Source organism: Astatotilapia calliptera, chromosome 7 (genome assembly GCF_900246225.1).
Source record: "Astatotilapia calliptera chromosome 7, fAstCal1.2, whole genome shotgun sequence".
Lineage (NCBI taxonomy): Eukaryota > Metazoa > Chordata > Actinopteri > Cichliformes > Cichlidae > Astatotilapia > Astatotilapia calliptera.
In genome coordinates, this window is record NC_039308.1 from 46,091,084 (window position 1) to 46,108,695 (window position 17,612).

General features: G+C 38.2%; 1 protein-coding gene across 3 annotated transcripts; it reads left to right on the plus strand.

The window, feature by feature from the left end:
• Positions 1-1,004: 1,004 nt before the first annotated feature.
• On the plus strand, positions 1,005-14,833 carry ticrr (TopBP1-interacting, checkpoint, and replication regulator). 3 transcript variants are annotated; one of them, XM_026175146.1, is made up of 21 exons: positions 1,005-2,059; positions 3,207-3,444; positions 3,760-3,992; positions 4,681-4,915; positions 5,291-5,429; positions 5,594-5,718; positions 5,897-6,100; positions 6,837-6,982; positions 7,243-7,343; positions 7,462-7,555; positions 7,899-7,981; positions 8,319-8,549; positions 8,760-8,847; positions 9,650-9,722; positions 10,065-10,196; positions 10,323-10,413; positions 10,520-10,578; positions 10,988-11,262; positions 11,398-13,540; positions 13,889-14,017; positions 14,304-14,833. In XM_026175146.1, exons 1-21 carry the CDS (start codon positions 1,385-1,387, stop codon positions 14,417-14,419), a joined length of 5,610 nt encoding a protein of 1,869 aa, XP_026030931.1. In that variant the 5' UTR covers positions 1,005-1,384; the 3' UTR covers positions 14,420-14,833. The 3 variants fall into 3 exon arrangements, with proteins under 3 accessions (XP_026030931.1, XP_026030933.1, XP_026030932.1); XM_026175148.1 differs by having other exon boundaries at positions 14,307-14,833; XM_026175147.1 differs by having other exon boundaries at positions 13,892-14,017.
• The last annotated feature ends 2,779 nt before the right edge of the window (positions 14,834-17,612 follow it).

A 17,612-nucleotide genomic window follows, 5' to 3' on the forward strand; every position in this document is an offset into this window, starting at 1 on the left:
CACTGGTTACCATGACATTCTGATTTCCTGCCATAGTCCTGTTACATTGTAATTATAATCCAGAATACAATGGAATTTAGCATTTGAATAATAAACTGACAGTTTTAAATAAATTATTTGTAATGAAGAAATTTAAAATTCTATTCTTGGGAATTCTTCTCAAAAACTTTTTTAAAACCTTCTATTACATCCAACATGTAGGAAAGGATTGCATTATTTTTATTTTAGTTATTCATATTAAGAGCATTCAATATTAGGCTAACTGTAAATGTCAATATGAAGAGTCCTGGAGTCCTTTTTGGCAATATATGAATTAAGTTTGATTGTATGATCGTAATGATCATAATGCAAATACGATCATAATGATAATGATAACGGGTTAGTTTGATTAACTTTTCTTGATTTGTTCTTGTTGTAGATATGATGGGTTGTAACAGTCATATGTGGATGAATTTTATGTGATTATTCATGTGATTATTAGTAGTAGTAGTAGTAGATGTATGTGTATGAAAGCACATGGTAAATGGCCTGTATTTGTATAGCGCTTTACTAGGACCCCAAAGCGCTTTACACATTCAGTCATCCACCCATTCACGCACCCATTCACACACTGGTGATGGCAAGCTACATTGTTGGTATGCTTCGGTTGAACTTTGTTTCTGTATACAACAGTTTTGATAAAAAGACAGAGCTGTTAACGTTTGCACTGTGCCTGTGTTTATAGAGAGCCAGTTCAAGTATTGAATTTCCCTGATGCATCCTTGGAGATTTGTGACGCGTTAGCAGGAGCAGGTTTAAAAGTTAAATACAAGCGTCGCCTGTCAATCATTTATTCCTGCCTTTTCTTGCGTCACACTTCATGAAGTACAGTTCAGATGTGAGTGATGGAAAATATTGACCAATGAATAGTTAAATGAGACTTTTGACGCGTTTTAAGCTTCACTTTGGACCAATGACAATTGTGTTGTCGTAGGCTTAACCAATCAAAATTCAGGGGAGGCGTTTCATTCAAGGAGCGCGAACGGTTAAGGGGCTACGAGAAAATGGCGAATATGGAGTTTGGGTTTGCGGGTTACACTATATTGATACTTTAAGCACTTTTAAAAACCTGTAAATACGATAAGTGTGTTGCTTTTATGCCTTATCCGAGCGATAAACTTGTATGGCATACTGAAGCTGATTTTTACTTAACATTAATGTGAGTCGTTTCAGCAAGCGTTATCATAGTTAGCTAGCGGAATGAGGTTAGCACAGAAACATAATGTTAGATAACGTCAACTTCCTTTAGTTAAGGTCGTTGACGTCTGCATTTATTACATTTGATTAATACTGCCTATCGCTGAATTTGGGGATCTGTGGGCACTCTGCGTCTGCAGTTCACGGTATGGCTTTACATAATTTGGTTTTTGTTATCGATGTGGATTATGGAGATCACGATTCGGGCGATCAAATGGATGTCAGGGGTCATTTCGTGAAACGAGGAATATTAAACATTCTCTTACATTTCGGCTACAAATATGGATTTGAGAAAGTGCGATGGGGTTACAAGTTCTTTGACTCCAAGACTGCCCGCAACGCCAGTCTCATATCAAGAGTATCTGATTTCAAGGAGCTTCGGCACAAAATATTTGAGGACTTTGAGAAAGAGTTTGAAGCCAAATTTGATGTGAAGGAGAAAGCGTGCCCATCTCAACAGAAACAACGATCAAATCACTCGGTTTCGGTTCAAAATGCACTTAAAGAAACCCTATTGGACTTCCAGTGGGACAGACCAGACATCACGTCTCCTACTAAACTGTCCTTAAGGCCCAGGAAGTCGAGTCGTGGAGGAAGACCCAGTGTGTCTCATGAAGATGACATTTTAACTAACGAGAGGAATGTGGTGTTTATTGTCTCGCAGTGTCCACTTTCAAGGGCGCAGCTCGTGGACTACCTGTCTTTGAGAGACAATAGCCTTCCTACAGATGTGACAGACCACGTTATAGCCAAAGGACTTCAGGATATGCTGGTTCAGAGACAAGTTGTCCTCCACTGGATTGACTGTAGATCACACGTCCAGGTGAGTACAGTAGTGTTCAAAAGAGCATAACCAAACCACTGTCCAGTATCCGCATCTGACAATAGTTGCCACAGTTAATACACTGCTACCAGCAAAGTGACAATGTTTTGAGTATACAGATGTCATACCTCAAGTTTAATAACAATAATGTAAATGTTATAATCTACAAGTTAGACATACTAACAATAAATTTCAGGGCTCATAGTGCAGACTATATGATTTTATGTTAGTAGTACTTTTGATACCAGAAAACAATCTACTTGATAATAATTCTACAAAAAGATCCCTTGCAAGCAATTTATGTAGTAGAAAATACAATTTTACGAAGTATTTTGAACTACAGAATACTATATAATCAATTAATCAACATACATAAAGCTAGCATAAATGTTCAATTATCTTAACTATCATCAACCTAAATTTAAACTGATGATTAATACCATGGATCAAACCTAGTAGTGTATGCTCTTCACCAGTCTAATGTAGTACATTACTGTAAAGTGTAGCACAGTACTGCAAACTGACTGGTTCAGCATGTACCAAAGTCCCTAGAATTTTCATAAAAAAATTATACCCACACAAGGATATTCACAACACCAATTCACTCACTTACATAATTTTGCACACCTCCAATGTCTGATTTAACAAAACAACTATTTGAGTTATAACATAGCCCATGAGATTTACATTTTCAGCTGATCAAATATTACTTGGTTAGCAGTTCTTCTATTTTAAAATAATGTTTCATCTTCCCCTTCTGTCTTTTCTCTTTTTATATATATATCTTTTTCTGAGTGAACTTATCACACATAGACATTTTTTTTCCATCATGGAAAATGCCATCACTGCACCTTTAGACAGATTGTGATCCAAACTCCACAGAAACAGCTTTGTTTGTTGTGATGTTAGTGGTTTTGAGATTAGTTATTCTGTTTCTACTCACTCCTATTCTGTAAAGTTAGTCTGATGCTTAAGTGCTGTGACCACAACTTCATTGATTAATGCATATGAGCACATGACATGGATGGGAATGAAAAAAGTTTATGCTTAGGATGCAGTGTTACTATTAAATTGTTTATCGGGCTTAATTATTCATTAATTGAACATCTGCTTTGACACCTGTCTGTAACTATGTGTGTTATTGCAGGTTATGAGGTGTGAGGACTATTTTGGCTGTGACAAGCTGTCTGAGGTCCTAGCTCAGATGGATGGCAGAATAATCCCTGTGGTTGCACTGCTGAACCTTTGTAGCGCTCAACAGCCCAACTCAGGATTCATGAGGGAGTCTTTTGCATTCAAGTCCAGCATTGGATACCTGTTGTCTTCTGAACAACACTACCGCCTGGCTTTTCCTGTTATAGGAGGTGTCCTGCAGTGGCAGCAAGGTTAGTAGCCAGAGGAGATCTCTTCAACAAACTAAAAGCATTCATGATTATTACCAAATATCCCTCTGTGCAGAAGCACAATGTTTTTGTGCTTGAATTAAACATTGGGTGTAAGCATATCTACATCCAGATGATGGAAAAGTAGTTGCAATTCTTACGGCAAAACAAGCAATTAATTATTTTAACGGCGTATTAACATGCAGTAAATAATGTGGCAACTGATGTGAGCTAAAAGGAGTTTATCTTTAACATGCTTAATTTCAAAGCTGAGAATAGCCTGCAAAAATTCACTTGTGATAATTTTCACTAAACCAGGTGAAGTGACACAGAGCTGTGGTGTCATGATGGAGCCAGTGACTCGAAGACAGAAGCTTCTCCCAGAATCTGTCAAAATGTCCTTAAAAGAAGTTCTGAAAGGCTGGGATGCTTCATCACTGATGCAGACCTCCACAGAGTCGTGGGTGATTCATGGTTCCAGTAGTGGTGACCAGGGAGCTGGTGCATTCCAGCATCTCTTAATGGATCTATCTACTCATGCTCTGCACGTGGTGAGACTCGAAACACAATGGTTCTGTTTTACACAATTTGTAAAAAAAAAAAAAAATTCTCAGTTTTTTTTTTTTTTTTGGCCGTGCTGATTCTGATTGTGTAAAGTTGTGCAGATGAAAACACCAACACTATAATCCAGATTCAGCCTTTCAGAGCTTTTGAGTAAAGGTTGGTTTAGATGGATAGGTTTGGACTGTCATTTTTGCATTGCAAAATCTGTGGTTTCCACAGAATGAGATTGTTTTTGTGGCTGTAGCAAGACTTTGCATGCTGACCTGCTTGTGAACACATGTATGTGTATAAAAGGACCCGAACCTATGCTTTGTTTAATGAATTAATACAAAATATATGTACTTGGTCACAATAAATAACCAGGTAATATTAAGCTGCCAATAAGTTCCCTTAAGATCTACTGTTGCCCACTGCATTTCACTATGCAGGTAGAATGTGTCTGATTTCCAAAAGACATATGTTTTGCATTGAGGTTGCCACATGATAAACCTGATCAGAAGCTGATCAGAAAGCTTAGAATTGTTGTTATTGAAAATGTTGTCCATGTGCAATTGTAAAAAGCTGAATCTTCATCTTGTACTGTCTTATACTCTATACTGTACTGTATGCATTTATTGATCTGCTTATTTTCTTCTTCTTTTTTGTTTTTCTCTCTCGGTCTTCTTGTTACCCCAGCTTGCTGAGGTGAATGACAATGGGCTTCTGTGCTCGGCTGTGCTCTCTCCACTATCATACTCTACAGCTCTGCTCTCCATTCTCCAGCCTGTAATTGCGCAGTCTAACCAGCGACTGACCACTGAAGTCATTACCCCTGCCTTGTCTGAAACCTCTGCTGACCTTCCAGACATTGTGAACAGTGTTCTGGGAGTAGTGTATGACATCATGAAGCAGGATGGTGATAGTGTTAATGGTAGGAATAGGATCAAGGCTGTTTGATATCATGTCCACTCATTTATTTAGTGTTTTTTCAAGAGAGTATTACATGATGTTTTAACTGTAAAATATCTTTTAAATATATATTTTTGAAACTGTCTGTAAATGTATTAATAAATGCAAAAAGAAAGTAAATCCACAATCCATTAATTTCATCATTATGGGTTAATGGGTGTACAATTGACAATCTTAATACTTTTAAACTAATAATATTTTTAAGAAAAGATCAAAATCAAGTTCTATATCAATCTAATTTTAATCTTGTTTATCTTATCTGTCAAATATTGGAAATGTTATTTTCAGTATCTGCATTTTTAGGTTGTTGACATTGTTGTGATTGTTTATTTCTAAGACCAGTTAAAGGAGAATCCCATTCCTGAGTGGGCTCAGCAGGAATTCAGCCACAGTCCACCAGCACCAAACATGTTGGAGACTTGGTTCTCTCAGTCAGACTATTCTGGAGTGAGCTCTCATTTAATGGAGTCCATGAGGTACAAGAACTCAAAAATCTCATATTTTCTGTTATAGCGCTTTTGAAAAGCTTATCTATGTATCAAGTTATTAAATAGTGTAGCTTTTGTATAATATTTCAACATAGAATAATAAAAAGCCTATAAGCCTTTGGTTATAATGTCCTCCTCACACTGTTGAACAGGTTGCTACATGCAGTACCGGAGGAGAGAGAAGATGAGAACTTACCTGCACTGCAGCAGGAACTCCTTAGTGGTCTGGCTGAAATATACCAATCATCCCAGGACTCAGAAAAGAGGGGAAAGAAATGTAAGCGAATATCTTAATTTTTTCCCCTTTTTTTGTGAAGATCACAAACTGTGGATAATCATAAAACTCAAATTTTAAGATTATCCAAAACACTAATATCATTTTAATGTTTTTCTCATACATAGTCATGAACGTCAGATATTTTTTTTCCTAAATAATTTCTTGTCGATATCTATAGGTGGCACCCACCGCACACCAGTAAAACAGAAGATGAAGACCATGAGTCGTTCCTTGCAGATGCTAAATGTGGCACGCTTGAATGTAAAAGCCCAAAAGAACCAGGCTGAGTCTGAGCAGCTTGGAACTGAGGGTAGGGAAGCAGACAGAACAGGGAAGAGACGGTCAAGTGACAGGAACAAACCTGGAGTAGCAAATGTGATCAGTACGTGCACCTTTTCTGTTAAACCTTACTATACTCTTCGACTCCAATGTTCACTTTTATTGAGTTTGTTGTATGAAATTGTCTCTGCAAGAAAGAAAATGTATACATTTCCCAAAATGTCAGTTGAACTACTTACTTTACTACCTACTTGCTTGTGTTACAAAGCTTTGTGCAGCCTGTTATGAAAATACTATTTCTCTTTTATTTTTAAGATAAAACCTAAGCTAGCATCATTTTCCGGGTGATGCGATAATATTTTTTATTGAGACTATTAGATCTCAGTAGTTTTTTAAACTGTAGGTCACTGTATATTGGAGCTCTCTGAGACAGAACTTTTTAGTGAGTGTTTCTTGATTATGTCTGATCACTGGTTTTCCTCATCCAAGGCCCAATACTGCTTGTAGTATTTGCTTAATTTCAGGAAAATAAGTCATCTTATAATAAGTATCTTTGTCCTTGAGGGAGACACTGAATCCCACTTTGCTCCTAGTGCACCAATAGATTAAATATGCACAAATGAAAAGTTCTTATATCTTTACCAGATGAAGAGATTATGCTTTTGAGATTGGAGTTCCTAAATTTTTTAACTCCCTCCGTAATGACTTAAGAACTGATTTTTGGCTTTTAATTTGAACCGATTTTTCATTTTTCTTTTTAGTCTTATTATGAAACACTTTATGATGATTTTTTTTCTTACTTCGAATAGTCAAGTAATGTATCTTCTCCCTTCTCCTAGGTTTTAAGAGTGAGTCAGAACTGCTGTCCCATCTGAAGTCCAGTTATGAGAAGTTTATGGCAGAGAGAGAGGAGTCTGTCTTTATGGGTGTTCAGCAGCTTGTTTCTTCTGTAAAGGCCTTCCTTGCAGCAGAATCAGATTGGGAGGTGAGACAGACGATGCTTCTAAATGAATAATAGATACAGAAAAACTTACATTTTGATTTCAGTAAAATAAATGCTATATTTTGGTTAAATCACCTGATGAAAACTTCATTACAATATGCAAGATGTTCACTTTAGGTCGAAGAATGCAAAATGCTGATAGAAGATGGAAGAATCTTTGAAATATCATGGAAATATAATGCATAAACTAGGCCAGTGGGGGATCTGAACTGTGATTATGAAGTTCTATGTTTTCTTTTTAGGCAAAGACCTCCTTCCTTGTTCAACAGCATCTCCTCAAGACCAGCAAGTCAATCAGACAACTCTATGGAACGGCTGCTGATGTTGATAGTAAAGTCAGGGAGTGAGTGGTTTCCAAGTTTTACCTTGGGGACAACCTGTGTCTCCATCTGTCTGAATAATAAAGTTTCTGTTCAAGTCATTAATATTTAGCTGTCAGTAACACAGTCTGTTTATTCTAGGTGCCAGCTGCAAGTGGTGCTAAGGCTGGAGCTGTGCAGACTTTTCTCCACAGAGCAGTCAGACTCACTGGATGTTGGTCAGATGGCAGAGGAGGTAAGATGATCATGGCTTAGACTTTTATGCAGTGAGGTCTCCTTTGTAATTAATACAAACATGGAAAAGGCTGTGACTACAATGTATATGATTTTTTTTCAAGCAGAGCAATACCTTCTACCATCATGATGATTTTAAAAAAAGCTCTTTATTTAAAGGTGACTATTGTTCGAGCTATTGGACTAACACAGTATGTGCCATTAATTGTGGCAGTAATCTGAATATAAAACAGTATTTCCAGTTATATTGAAATGTTCTGTCTTTTGATACACTTTTTGTCAGTCACTTCAAATTGAGTGAAATTTAACTTTAATTCATGTAAAATACAATCCCTGTGCTTCAGGTGGCTGAAATGCTTCGAATAATCTCCCTGACCAGAGACCCAGTTTTCCTAACGAGGTTCCTTCAAGATGAAGTCATGCCAGGGTAAGGCTTCAGAAATAATTTTTTTTATTGTATTTTCAAAATAAGCAATACAACTATTTTTCCTGCTGAAAGACAAAGCAGCATTAAATAACTTTTGTTCAAGTCAAGAATAAAGTCATAAATAAAAGTGCCTCAGATGAATTGAATTTCTGTAATTTTGTAGGCATATTTAATGATTATACTTTTACGCAAAAAAAGCTAAGCCAAGGTTGGCTTACTGCATCACACAAAACATGTTTTGTTTTGGGATTTGTTTGTTTTTTGTATGATTTCAAATGAGCCAGTTTCTCACTTGCAGTTGTAAGAATCTAACAATAGTGTTTTTGGATTGTGGCAGGTTCCTGACCGCAATCCCCAGAGTGCTTGCAGAAATCTACCACAGTCTGGGCACACAGCTCCCTGAAGTTTTGCTGGCAGTCTTGCCTCCAGACTTCTTCAGTGATGACTCGGTAGCCAAGGACAGCATTTCTCCTTCAGCCTCTTCACTTCCCCTGTCTGCACAGTGCCTGGTTTCAGATGACAAAGATGGACTACAGGACCTGCGGAACCGCTCAGGCAACAAAAAGAGGTGAGGAGGATGTTTAAAAGACTCTTCTATTATAGACAATCTGGGAGGACTTTAAATTACAAATAATCTTAGATGCTACAATAAGAAGTGGCATTTGAGTGAAATATTTTGTTTTCATTTCACTGGACTGGAATCATAATCAAGTATTTTTAAAGTGCCCAGAAGTATGCACAGAATGTAATGGGGGTTTTGTTTTTGTTTGTTTGTTAGGAGTGGGATGCTGACTCGCCATCGCAGCATGACAGAATCATCACAGAGTCTTCGGCAAATAGAGATCCCCAAAAAGGCTACAAGAGCTGTAAGATAAACACTTCTGCTGTCTCTACTTAATATAAAACCTTGATCAACTTTCTGAACCAACTGTCTGAACCTCTCTAATTGCAGAGTTGACCTGTCTGAAATAGAAAAAAATCCCAATAATTTTTTGATTCATTTTAATCCATGCCTTTGTGAAAACATGCTTTTCATGCAGTTAGCAGTGTGTGCTACTCTGCTTCTTTGTTGGGCTTTAAATAGCCAAAATTAAAAAATAAAAAAAAAATTCACAATGCTGAATTAATCTGAGCCTTTTCTTGAACAAAGTCCTCATCTTTTGAGCATTATGGTATGTCCTTTTGGGTGTCATGTTCGCTCATGGTCGAGTTTTCATTAGGGTTTTTTGTTGTCAGTTATTCTTTTATCTCGCTCACACTCCTAATGTACAGCTGTTTTTAGCTGCAGTACCCCAAGCACATGTGCTGCTGTTTCCACCTATGCTTTGTCCACCAACCCGACATGATTAATTGCATTCTAGCCACATGAATGGTTTGGCGCACTGCTGTTTAAGTCACTGGATTGTCGTGTTTCGTGTCGAGTTCTCTCCACTTTATATTGACCACGTCTTGTATTTCAATTGAGGAAAACTATCTTTATCATTTTATCACCCAGCCTTATGGCCATTGAGAGAAATGTTGTGGATGTTACTTGGACTGTCTGATTTGTTAAACTGTATTTTTGGTGAAGATAGCCACCCACTATAAACAATGGTGGTGTAATTTGCTCATAATTTTCTTTATCTCATCCACCTGATTTCTGCTTCTTTTTTTTTTCTTTTTTTTTAGTCGAAATCAAAGGGTCGTGTATCTTTGGATAAACCGGTTGAGGAATCACATCCCGCAAAACAGGAAACACAAGGTATGTCCTTTTGTTACCGGTACATCTTTCTTGATCACGTATAACTTGCCTATTCCACCCTCAAAACTATTCCCAGATCACATGTTAACCAACCAACCCAGTGGCATCACATTGAGTACAGACACAATATGGTATTAAACATGTTCTAAAAACTTTAACTTTATGCACTTATTTCTTAAATCCAGCTCCACAGACAGTGTTAAATCTAGATCAGTTTTTGAGAGCAGGGCTCCTTGGTGTAAATTAGCCTGGTTACATGTATTGTTTCATGCACACGAATACCTCTTGACATTAAAAAAAAAAAAGATGAGTGTTAAACACCTAGATTGTGCTAATTCTCAGAGGTGACCAAGGTTAGAAGAAACCTCTTCAACCAAGAGATTGTTTCCCCTTCAAAGAAAGCCAAGCTACAAAGGAGCTGCTCTGTGTCTGCTGTGGAAGGAGTGAAACGCAAGCGATCCCATGAACCTGAAGGTAGAAGAATGCACTGTTATAGATTAATTTAAATACGTAATGTAATAATTGTCCATGACTTCCTGTCACAGTTATTCCTATTTTTAAACTACTTTAATGTTTTCCGAATATTTTTTTTGTGTTCAGAGAGGCACAGGCTTCTTACCAAAAAAGTGTGTGAGACTCCCCTCCACAAGCAAGTGTCTAGTCGTCTACTACACAGGCAGAAAATTGGAAGGTATGTTTCTGTTAATGCAATTAATATTTTTACTTGCCATACCTTTATTTTAAATTTAATCAGACCTGAAGTACGTAGTAACTCAGGTTATTTATTTTTTGTGAAGAAAACCTGTCCTAACTGAGGAGTGCATTGTGGAAGAATCACCAGTGAAACCTTCAGAAGGTATTTTGCTAATACCAAGTTGTTGTTGTTGTTGTTGTTGTTGTTTTGTTTTGTTTTTCTACTTAAATAACATTTACACAAATGCATGATTTATAATTGTATATGTATGTAAACTAAGTCAGTTTTATATATACAATTTCACCTTGTGCTTTTTCTTTATACCTGGTTCTTTTCTTGATTAAAGACAGCAGGAATTCTGAGTAAAAAATATTTACATATATATTTGAATATTTAATTTAACAGAAATAACTTCAAAGATCCACAATAATTTTGTGTGTATCAATTACACAGTCTGTTTTGTATCGTTTTGCTGCTTTGGATATTTTCGTAAGATTGTAATTTTACACAACTCACACTTTCCATATAGACCATAAACTCAATACATCATTGTCCTTTGGTTCTGTGTTAGATCTAAGAAGGAGCCCAAGAATAAAGAAGTTCGCTCGGAGACACTCAAGCACTTTCTATTCAAGTTCTCAGCCTCGTTCCCGCAACCTGGACCAGGCTCTCTCTGCATCCCAGCTTAGTCTGAGTGATGGCAAAATATGTGGGGTTAATGTAAAAACAGTTCGGTCTCCCATGCGTCTTCTTTTTGGAGCTGCTGAGTCTCCCAGTCATTCTAACCAGTCAGGTGCAACCAGGCCCAGCAGGTCACGGTTATCCACAGACTCAAGCGTCTTTGAGGTAACTTCTCAATTTAATAATCAGTGTGTCATCCTAATGTGCTGCAATTTGAGATGATTACTAAAGATCAGCTTTTTTCAAGTGTGTTCATGTGATCTGAGAGCAAATTCTAAAACGTATTTTTTATCTTTTTAGACTCCAGACAAAACCGCAAAATCACCCAACAAACGAGGGAGGGCCAGTATTGCAAACACGACTCCAAAAACACCTAGGACTCCTCAGACCCCTAAATCCCCCAAGACCCCACCTTCCACCAGTACACATGTTTTGTCACTTGCAGAGAGTCCTGAGGTAGCTAGCACTAGTGGACTTGGTATGTCTCTGAGGGGCACTCCTTTCAGATCTCCAGCCAAAAAGCCTTTTGTTCCAGAGACACCTACAAAGCAAAACCCCATAAGGAGCCCTCTGAAGGGTATTCTCAGGACTCCAGTCAAGGCTTTGATTGAAGGATGCACCTCTACTGATTTACATCTGATCCACAGCCCAATTTCCAGGACTCCCAGGAAGAGTGTCACGTGGTCTCCCTCTCCACAGAAATGTAGGATAGTGGAGAAGAGTGCTAATTTTAAAGTGCCACAGTCACCGAGTATTACATCTCACAGTTCTCTGAGACTGGTGACATCCAGTAAGTTCAGCAGTCCTGTCAAAAGCACAAACACTAAAAGAGACATTTTCAAGACCCCAGAAAAGACGTGTCAGGTACACCTAGTAAGAGTATCAGAAAATGTGCATAGTAGCTGTTTGACTCCAGAACAAAATCGAGAGTCTTCTGTAAAACCTCACTCCAGTTTTAAAACACCAGGAAAAGGTGATGCTGTTCTGGTTGAACCTCAAGCTAAAACCACACCCCCACCAGAACACCACCTTTCCACTCACCCGGACACTACAAGTCAAAATAAAACGCCTAGTCCAACTCACCAAATGGTTACTCGTTCTGGGCGAACTCCAGGTAAAAGTTCAAACACTGCTTCACCATATAATCCTGAAGTTTCACCACTTTTAGATGCCACTCTTTCAGATAGCTCAGATGCCTCAGCAAAGTCTCCACCAAAGCTCTTAACAAGAAGAAAGTCTGGTCAAGGGGGTAAAACAACTACACGTGTGTTAAGGTCCCAGTCTAATGAGAGTTTGCAGTCAGACCCAAAGGAAGAGGCGCAGACTAAGGCCTCGCAGTCCACTGCAAGTGACGCTAGTTCTCATACCGATTCTCAGCAATCTTCTCATGGTACCTCTGGAACCACAGATGATGATAGCATTGACATAGTTGATGCAGCCATTGTAAAAACAGAGTTTAGCGGAGGTCTCAAGATGAACATTAGCTTTACACGGAAGCCTTCACTGTCAAGTGAAGACTTTGTGTCAAACACTGTCTCTGCTAAACCACGTGTCCCATCCCATAACACACCAAGCCGGAGTTACGGCTTCCGTCAGACACCTGATCGGCAGCAGAGGGAGGCTGCTGCTCGTTTAGGATACGGAAATGATTCACCTCGATTTTCAACCCCTAGAGGCTCAGCAAGACATGGCCGCCAAAAGGGCGCAAGTACGCCAAATCCTCTTACCTACCAAGTAGAACTGGAAATGCAAAAATCAGGACTTCCCAAGCTAAAAATTAAACGCACAGATTCCACGAATGCAGGAGAGTTTGTCTCAGATGGAAGTCCTCGATCAGGAGCGCAAAGCCCTGTAGTAGGTGTGAAACCTCAGTTTGAAAGCCCCTTGGCCTTATTTTCCAAATACCGAGATCCCGGATGCATGTCACCATCTGTCTGTGCTCATGTAACCCCAGCCAAGGGCACACCCGGGAAAGGTGGAAGCGTCCAGACTTACATCTGCCAGTCTTACACACCTACGCACCATCCTGCCTTGTCACCAGTAACTGCAGAGACTGTCCCCCTGACTCCTTCACCTCAAAGTGCTGGTAAAGTGACCCCAGAAAACCTTAACAGCTGGCCTCGCAGGAAAAGAGCTCAGATTAGTGTGTTAGGAGGCAAAGATCGTGGCCTGAAGGGGGAGCCTCAGCTTGAGGAGCTCCTGGAGGAGGCTGAACTTGGAGTTAGTAGGTTGCGGGACATTGAGGATACTGATGAGCCTTTGGACAACAAAGCTAAATCATTAGCTCTGACTTCCAAACAATCCCCTCCAGTTGGATCAGATGTGTCTCCTCTTTCTCCACTGGAAGAGTTGTACTGGATGGAAAAGCTGGCTGAGTGCACGGACTCTCACAGGGCTGAAAACGAAACCGGCTGGGCATCTCAAAATGAAGATGGCATATCAGGTAAGCCATGGTTTATTTTTGTATTGTATGCTTTAAATATATAAGTTTTGTGTTCTAAATTTTTGAGATTATGCATGGAGAGTTGCAACTGATTTATAGTTTAATTTAATGATTTATTTAGTGAGTAATTTAGTGGTTTTATTGGATAAACAAATTTCAGCGATTTAAAAGGTCTTTCATTTGATTTATGAGCCTGAGCTTCAGTATTTCAATTAGAATATTTACTCTTTTCATTGCTTATTTATTACAGAGAATTTAGTGATCACACTGTTTTGTTTTTTAAATGATTGCATGAAGTCATATGAATGAAATCCATCACAAAGTGTCTGATTTTGCCATTTTCTGCAGCAGTGACTCCTCCCAGCTCAAAGGTGCGAAAGCCAGTGTCTGCCAGTGGTATTTTGGCCCTTACCCAGTCCCCATTGTTGTTCAAGGGCAAAACAGGTTCTGCCAGTAAGAGAACACCAAATTTTAGAGGTAAGTTGTACATTGTTATAAAACCTTTTTGTTTTTTGTATTTATTGTTCAAGGCACCATCTATTTTCATTACTCTCACATTTTCAATATGCCGTAAAGGCTCTTCTGTTGTCTTTTCAGTAGGATTTTATCGGCTCATTCTTTTCAAGGATTTTAGTTCATGAGCCACAGGCAACCTAATTTGATTTAAAGTGGGATTGACCAGAAAAGCATTGTGTCATAACTCATAAAACATCTCTTTTCCTAAAATATATGGCAAACTGTATTCTTTCCATAATGTTTTCAGAAGAAGCTGCATCAGAGAGGACAGAAATTGATGGAGTGGACCTGTCTCCCTTCAGCCAACCAAAGAAGCGCTCAAACACAGGAAAGACCTACAGCAGGAAGAGACTAATTCACTGAGTTACAAAGGAAAGTGGCCAACAAAGCAGAAAGTTTGTCCATTCTATGCTTAACTCTGAAGCTGAGCCTTTTGATGACAGATCTGAAACAGGTCTTTAAAGCACCACTTGAAAATGTTTTTTTTTACATGAAAAAATGTTCCATTCAATCAGCTCTCTCGGCACTTTTGATCTGGACATTTTCTCTTCCAACCCGTGGGATAGGTTAAGACTTTGGTTTCAAACCGAGCTGAAAGTTGTGCCATTTTGCCAAGACTTTAAAACTTGCCTTTTCTGTTCCTTTAGTCATTTTAAAATACCCACTTGGGTGTTTCTGAAGCTAAAACCTAGAAAACAGGTTTGCATTACATATCATTGTTCAACATGTGTAATTAATTATTTTATAATCAATTCAGAGCTTTTAATTTGCTGTTGTAAATATGTTCTTGTGTATTTATTAGTTGTATACTTTTTTTTTTAAAAATAAAAGGAACAATTTTAACAGTTTGTAAATAAGTTGCTAAAGTCTTGTAAATAAATATAAATTTCTTAATGATTTGGAAGCTACATATGTATTTTGTGTCTTGTACCTTCTTATCATTTGAGTATTTGCAGGATATAGTCAACCTATTCAGTGAGACAAACTAAAACCTTACCGAACTTTACTCTGCAGGCTTCATTGTCTTTGACTGTCACCATAATAAATAATTTTATCAGCTGCCAGCAAATAAAAGCAAACCTGGTGTTATCTCTTAAGTTTCAAAGGTCACTGCTCTAAAACCATAAAACTGAGGGGTACAAAAAGTAAGGAAGAATGTTCTAATAAATCTATATAATTGACTTCATTTTGTAATCATCTTCTCAGGAGTATATGTTGGTGTGAATGTTTTTGTTTTTTTGTTTTTTAATCCTCTGTTAATTGAAATGCTTCGTTAGCTCCTGCAAAGCCCCATAAATGGCACACTTCTTCGTCCTGTGTTTGTGTAGCAGTTCAGATAGCTACCACAAGTAGAAAGTACACTCCACTAGCTTGATCAGCTGTGGCTCAGGGTCCTAGTGTTAAAGTAATTGTGTGCAAAATACTGCCCCTGATGCATCTAACAGATTGGTATTTGTGTGCATGTGTTAGCTGTTAAGGCACGGAACAAAGCTGTATGAACGTGTGTGAAAGGACAAATGTGGTCTGTGTACCAGATGGTTTACTATTTATTTGCTCCTGAAACATTTCCCGTGTTGGCACGTTGAGTGTTACAAAAGAAAAAAAATCTATTTCTTGTCTTGGCTGTGGTTTTGAAAGCTGGACCCTTTCACTAGTAAAATTCTGAGTATTACTATAACGAATGAGGTCAGAATTCCCTTTGACTGTTTCAGTTTTATGGCCCTTGCTCTGCCACACGTCTGACTTAGCGGTTTATTGTTAATAAGTAACAATTTACTTTTCCTATTGCGTCAAGACAGTATGTCTCGTGTAACCAGGCTTTTCTTTAATGCTGAAAGTGAAGCGTCGTGTATATCAATGTGTTTACAGGGCGGCCCTTAGCGGCTGGAAACACAGTGAGATGGACCAAGGCAAGTGTAGTGGAACAAAAAGTATTCATTTGCTATACAGCTCTCCTTACAACAATTTACTCGTCGAGCTTCTTCACAGTACAATATGTACAATATCAACCCTCCCACGACAACCGGCAGCCTTAAATATGTTCAGCTGTCACAGACTAACCCATTCTTCCACTCAGGTAAATTCTCAAATCCCAACCTTCCACCACAGTATACAATATCTCAATTAGAATAAATAAATACATAAATATATTTCACATTTTTATATTAATAAACATTTCACACTTTAATTTTACACCAAACCCAATATTATAAAAAAAAAAAAAAAAAAAAAACAAGCACAAAAAGATTCACCACTCTCTCTTTACCAATGGTCTCTCCCGGAACCTTTAAATGGTGTCTGGACCCCTGGGGAAGCGTTTGCCCAAACACCTAGAGGACACAGGCAAGAAAGGTGAGTAATTATATCTTACAAACTCTTATTTGCACCACTTTTATTCCTAGATTTCACACCCACACATTTGCATTAGTTTTCTTTACTGGTAAGCCTTAATCACAATCTCAGTCACCATGCTTTTCTCCTCACAGACAACCACCACATTCCTTCATTCCTTGACGAGGAGCAGCTGTGCAGGATCTGAAACAAGGCTACCAACTGATTTTAAAATTCCCAATAAATAGTCAATAAATAATTAAACTTCTTGTGTGCAAATGTTTTACTGTGCAAATCCATGCTTGCATTGCAATGCTAAATAAAGTGCTTGATAAGGTGCTTTTAATAAAGTGAAAGGTGTGCTCTAAAGTGCTATTCAAAGGAGCTTGCAAAGAAAGTGCTATACAGATAATATAATATAAATGACTGTAGTAAGGGAGTCCTCTTCCTTACACTCACACAATGTTAAGTCAGTAGTTGTGTCTCTCAGCCGTGCAGAGCTGAGCAAAGGTTGGTATTCCTTCACATAGCAGCCACATACGTTCTTTGATGTAGTTTTCGGGGCCATGACTCAACTGCAGCTTTCTGCTCGTGCCAGGAATGGTGGATTGTTTTGAGCTCTGTACTCTAGCCAGACTTCTCCGCAGCATGAACATTTTTGCACTGTGTCTTGGTGCATTCATATAACCCCTACTTGTAGAAGACTCATTTCTCCCTCTCTCCCACACACAGCTGCTGCCACATGCTTTTTTTTTTTTTTTATGTGAATGGGACAGGCCTCGTCGACTTTCCATGGAAGAAAGTCAGTTTTGGAGGGAAGGACTGCTTGAGGCACCTTTGTCTTAAGTAGTCTTTTTTTTATGTTAGATTAGGATTAGATTTTTTTTTCTTTTTAATCCGAATAATTATGTGAAATTTTGTGTGCTTATGTGTTGATGTAAAAAGTCTCAGTTACTTTCATTCTGTTTCAGTCTTAGCAGTAAACTCCATGTCAGGTGAATAGGCTTATATGCAATCAATCTACCACTGTAGTTTTATTTTTTGTTGTTGTTTTTTAAATTAGATTTTTTTCCCCCTTTTTAATCCTGGAGGTAGTTCAATTCAACTGCCAGCATACTGCCAGCTTTGTTCCTCTCTAATGGAGGAGTTGTTCTAAATACATCATGGTGCTGTAAACTAATAAATGATCCCATAAGGAAGCTATGTGAACTTTGGTCCCAGTACA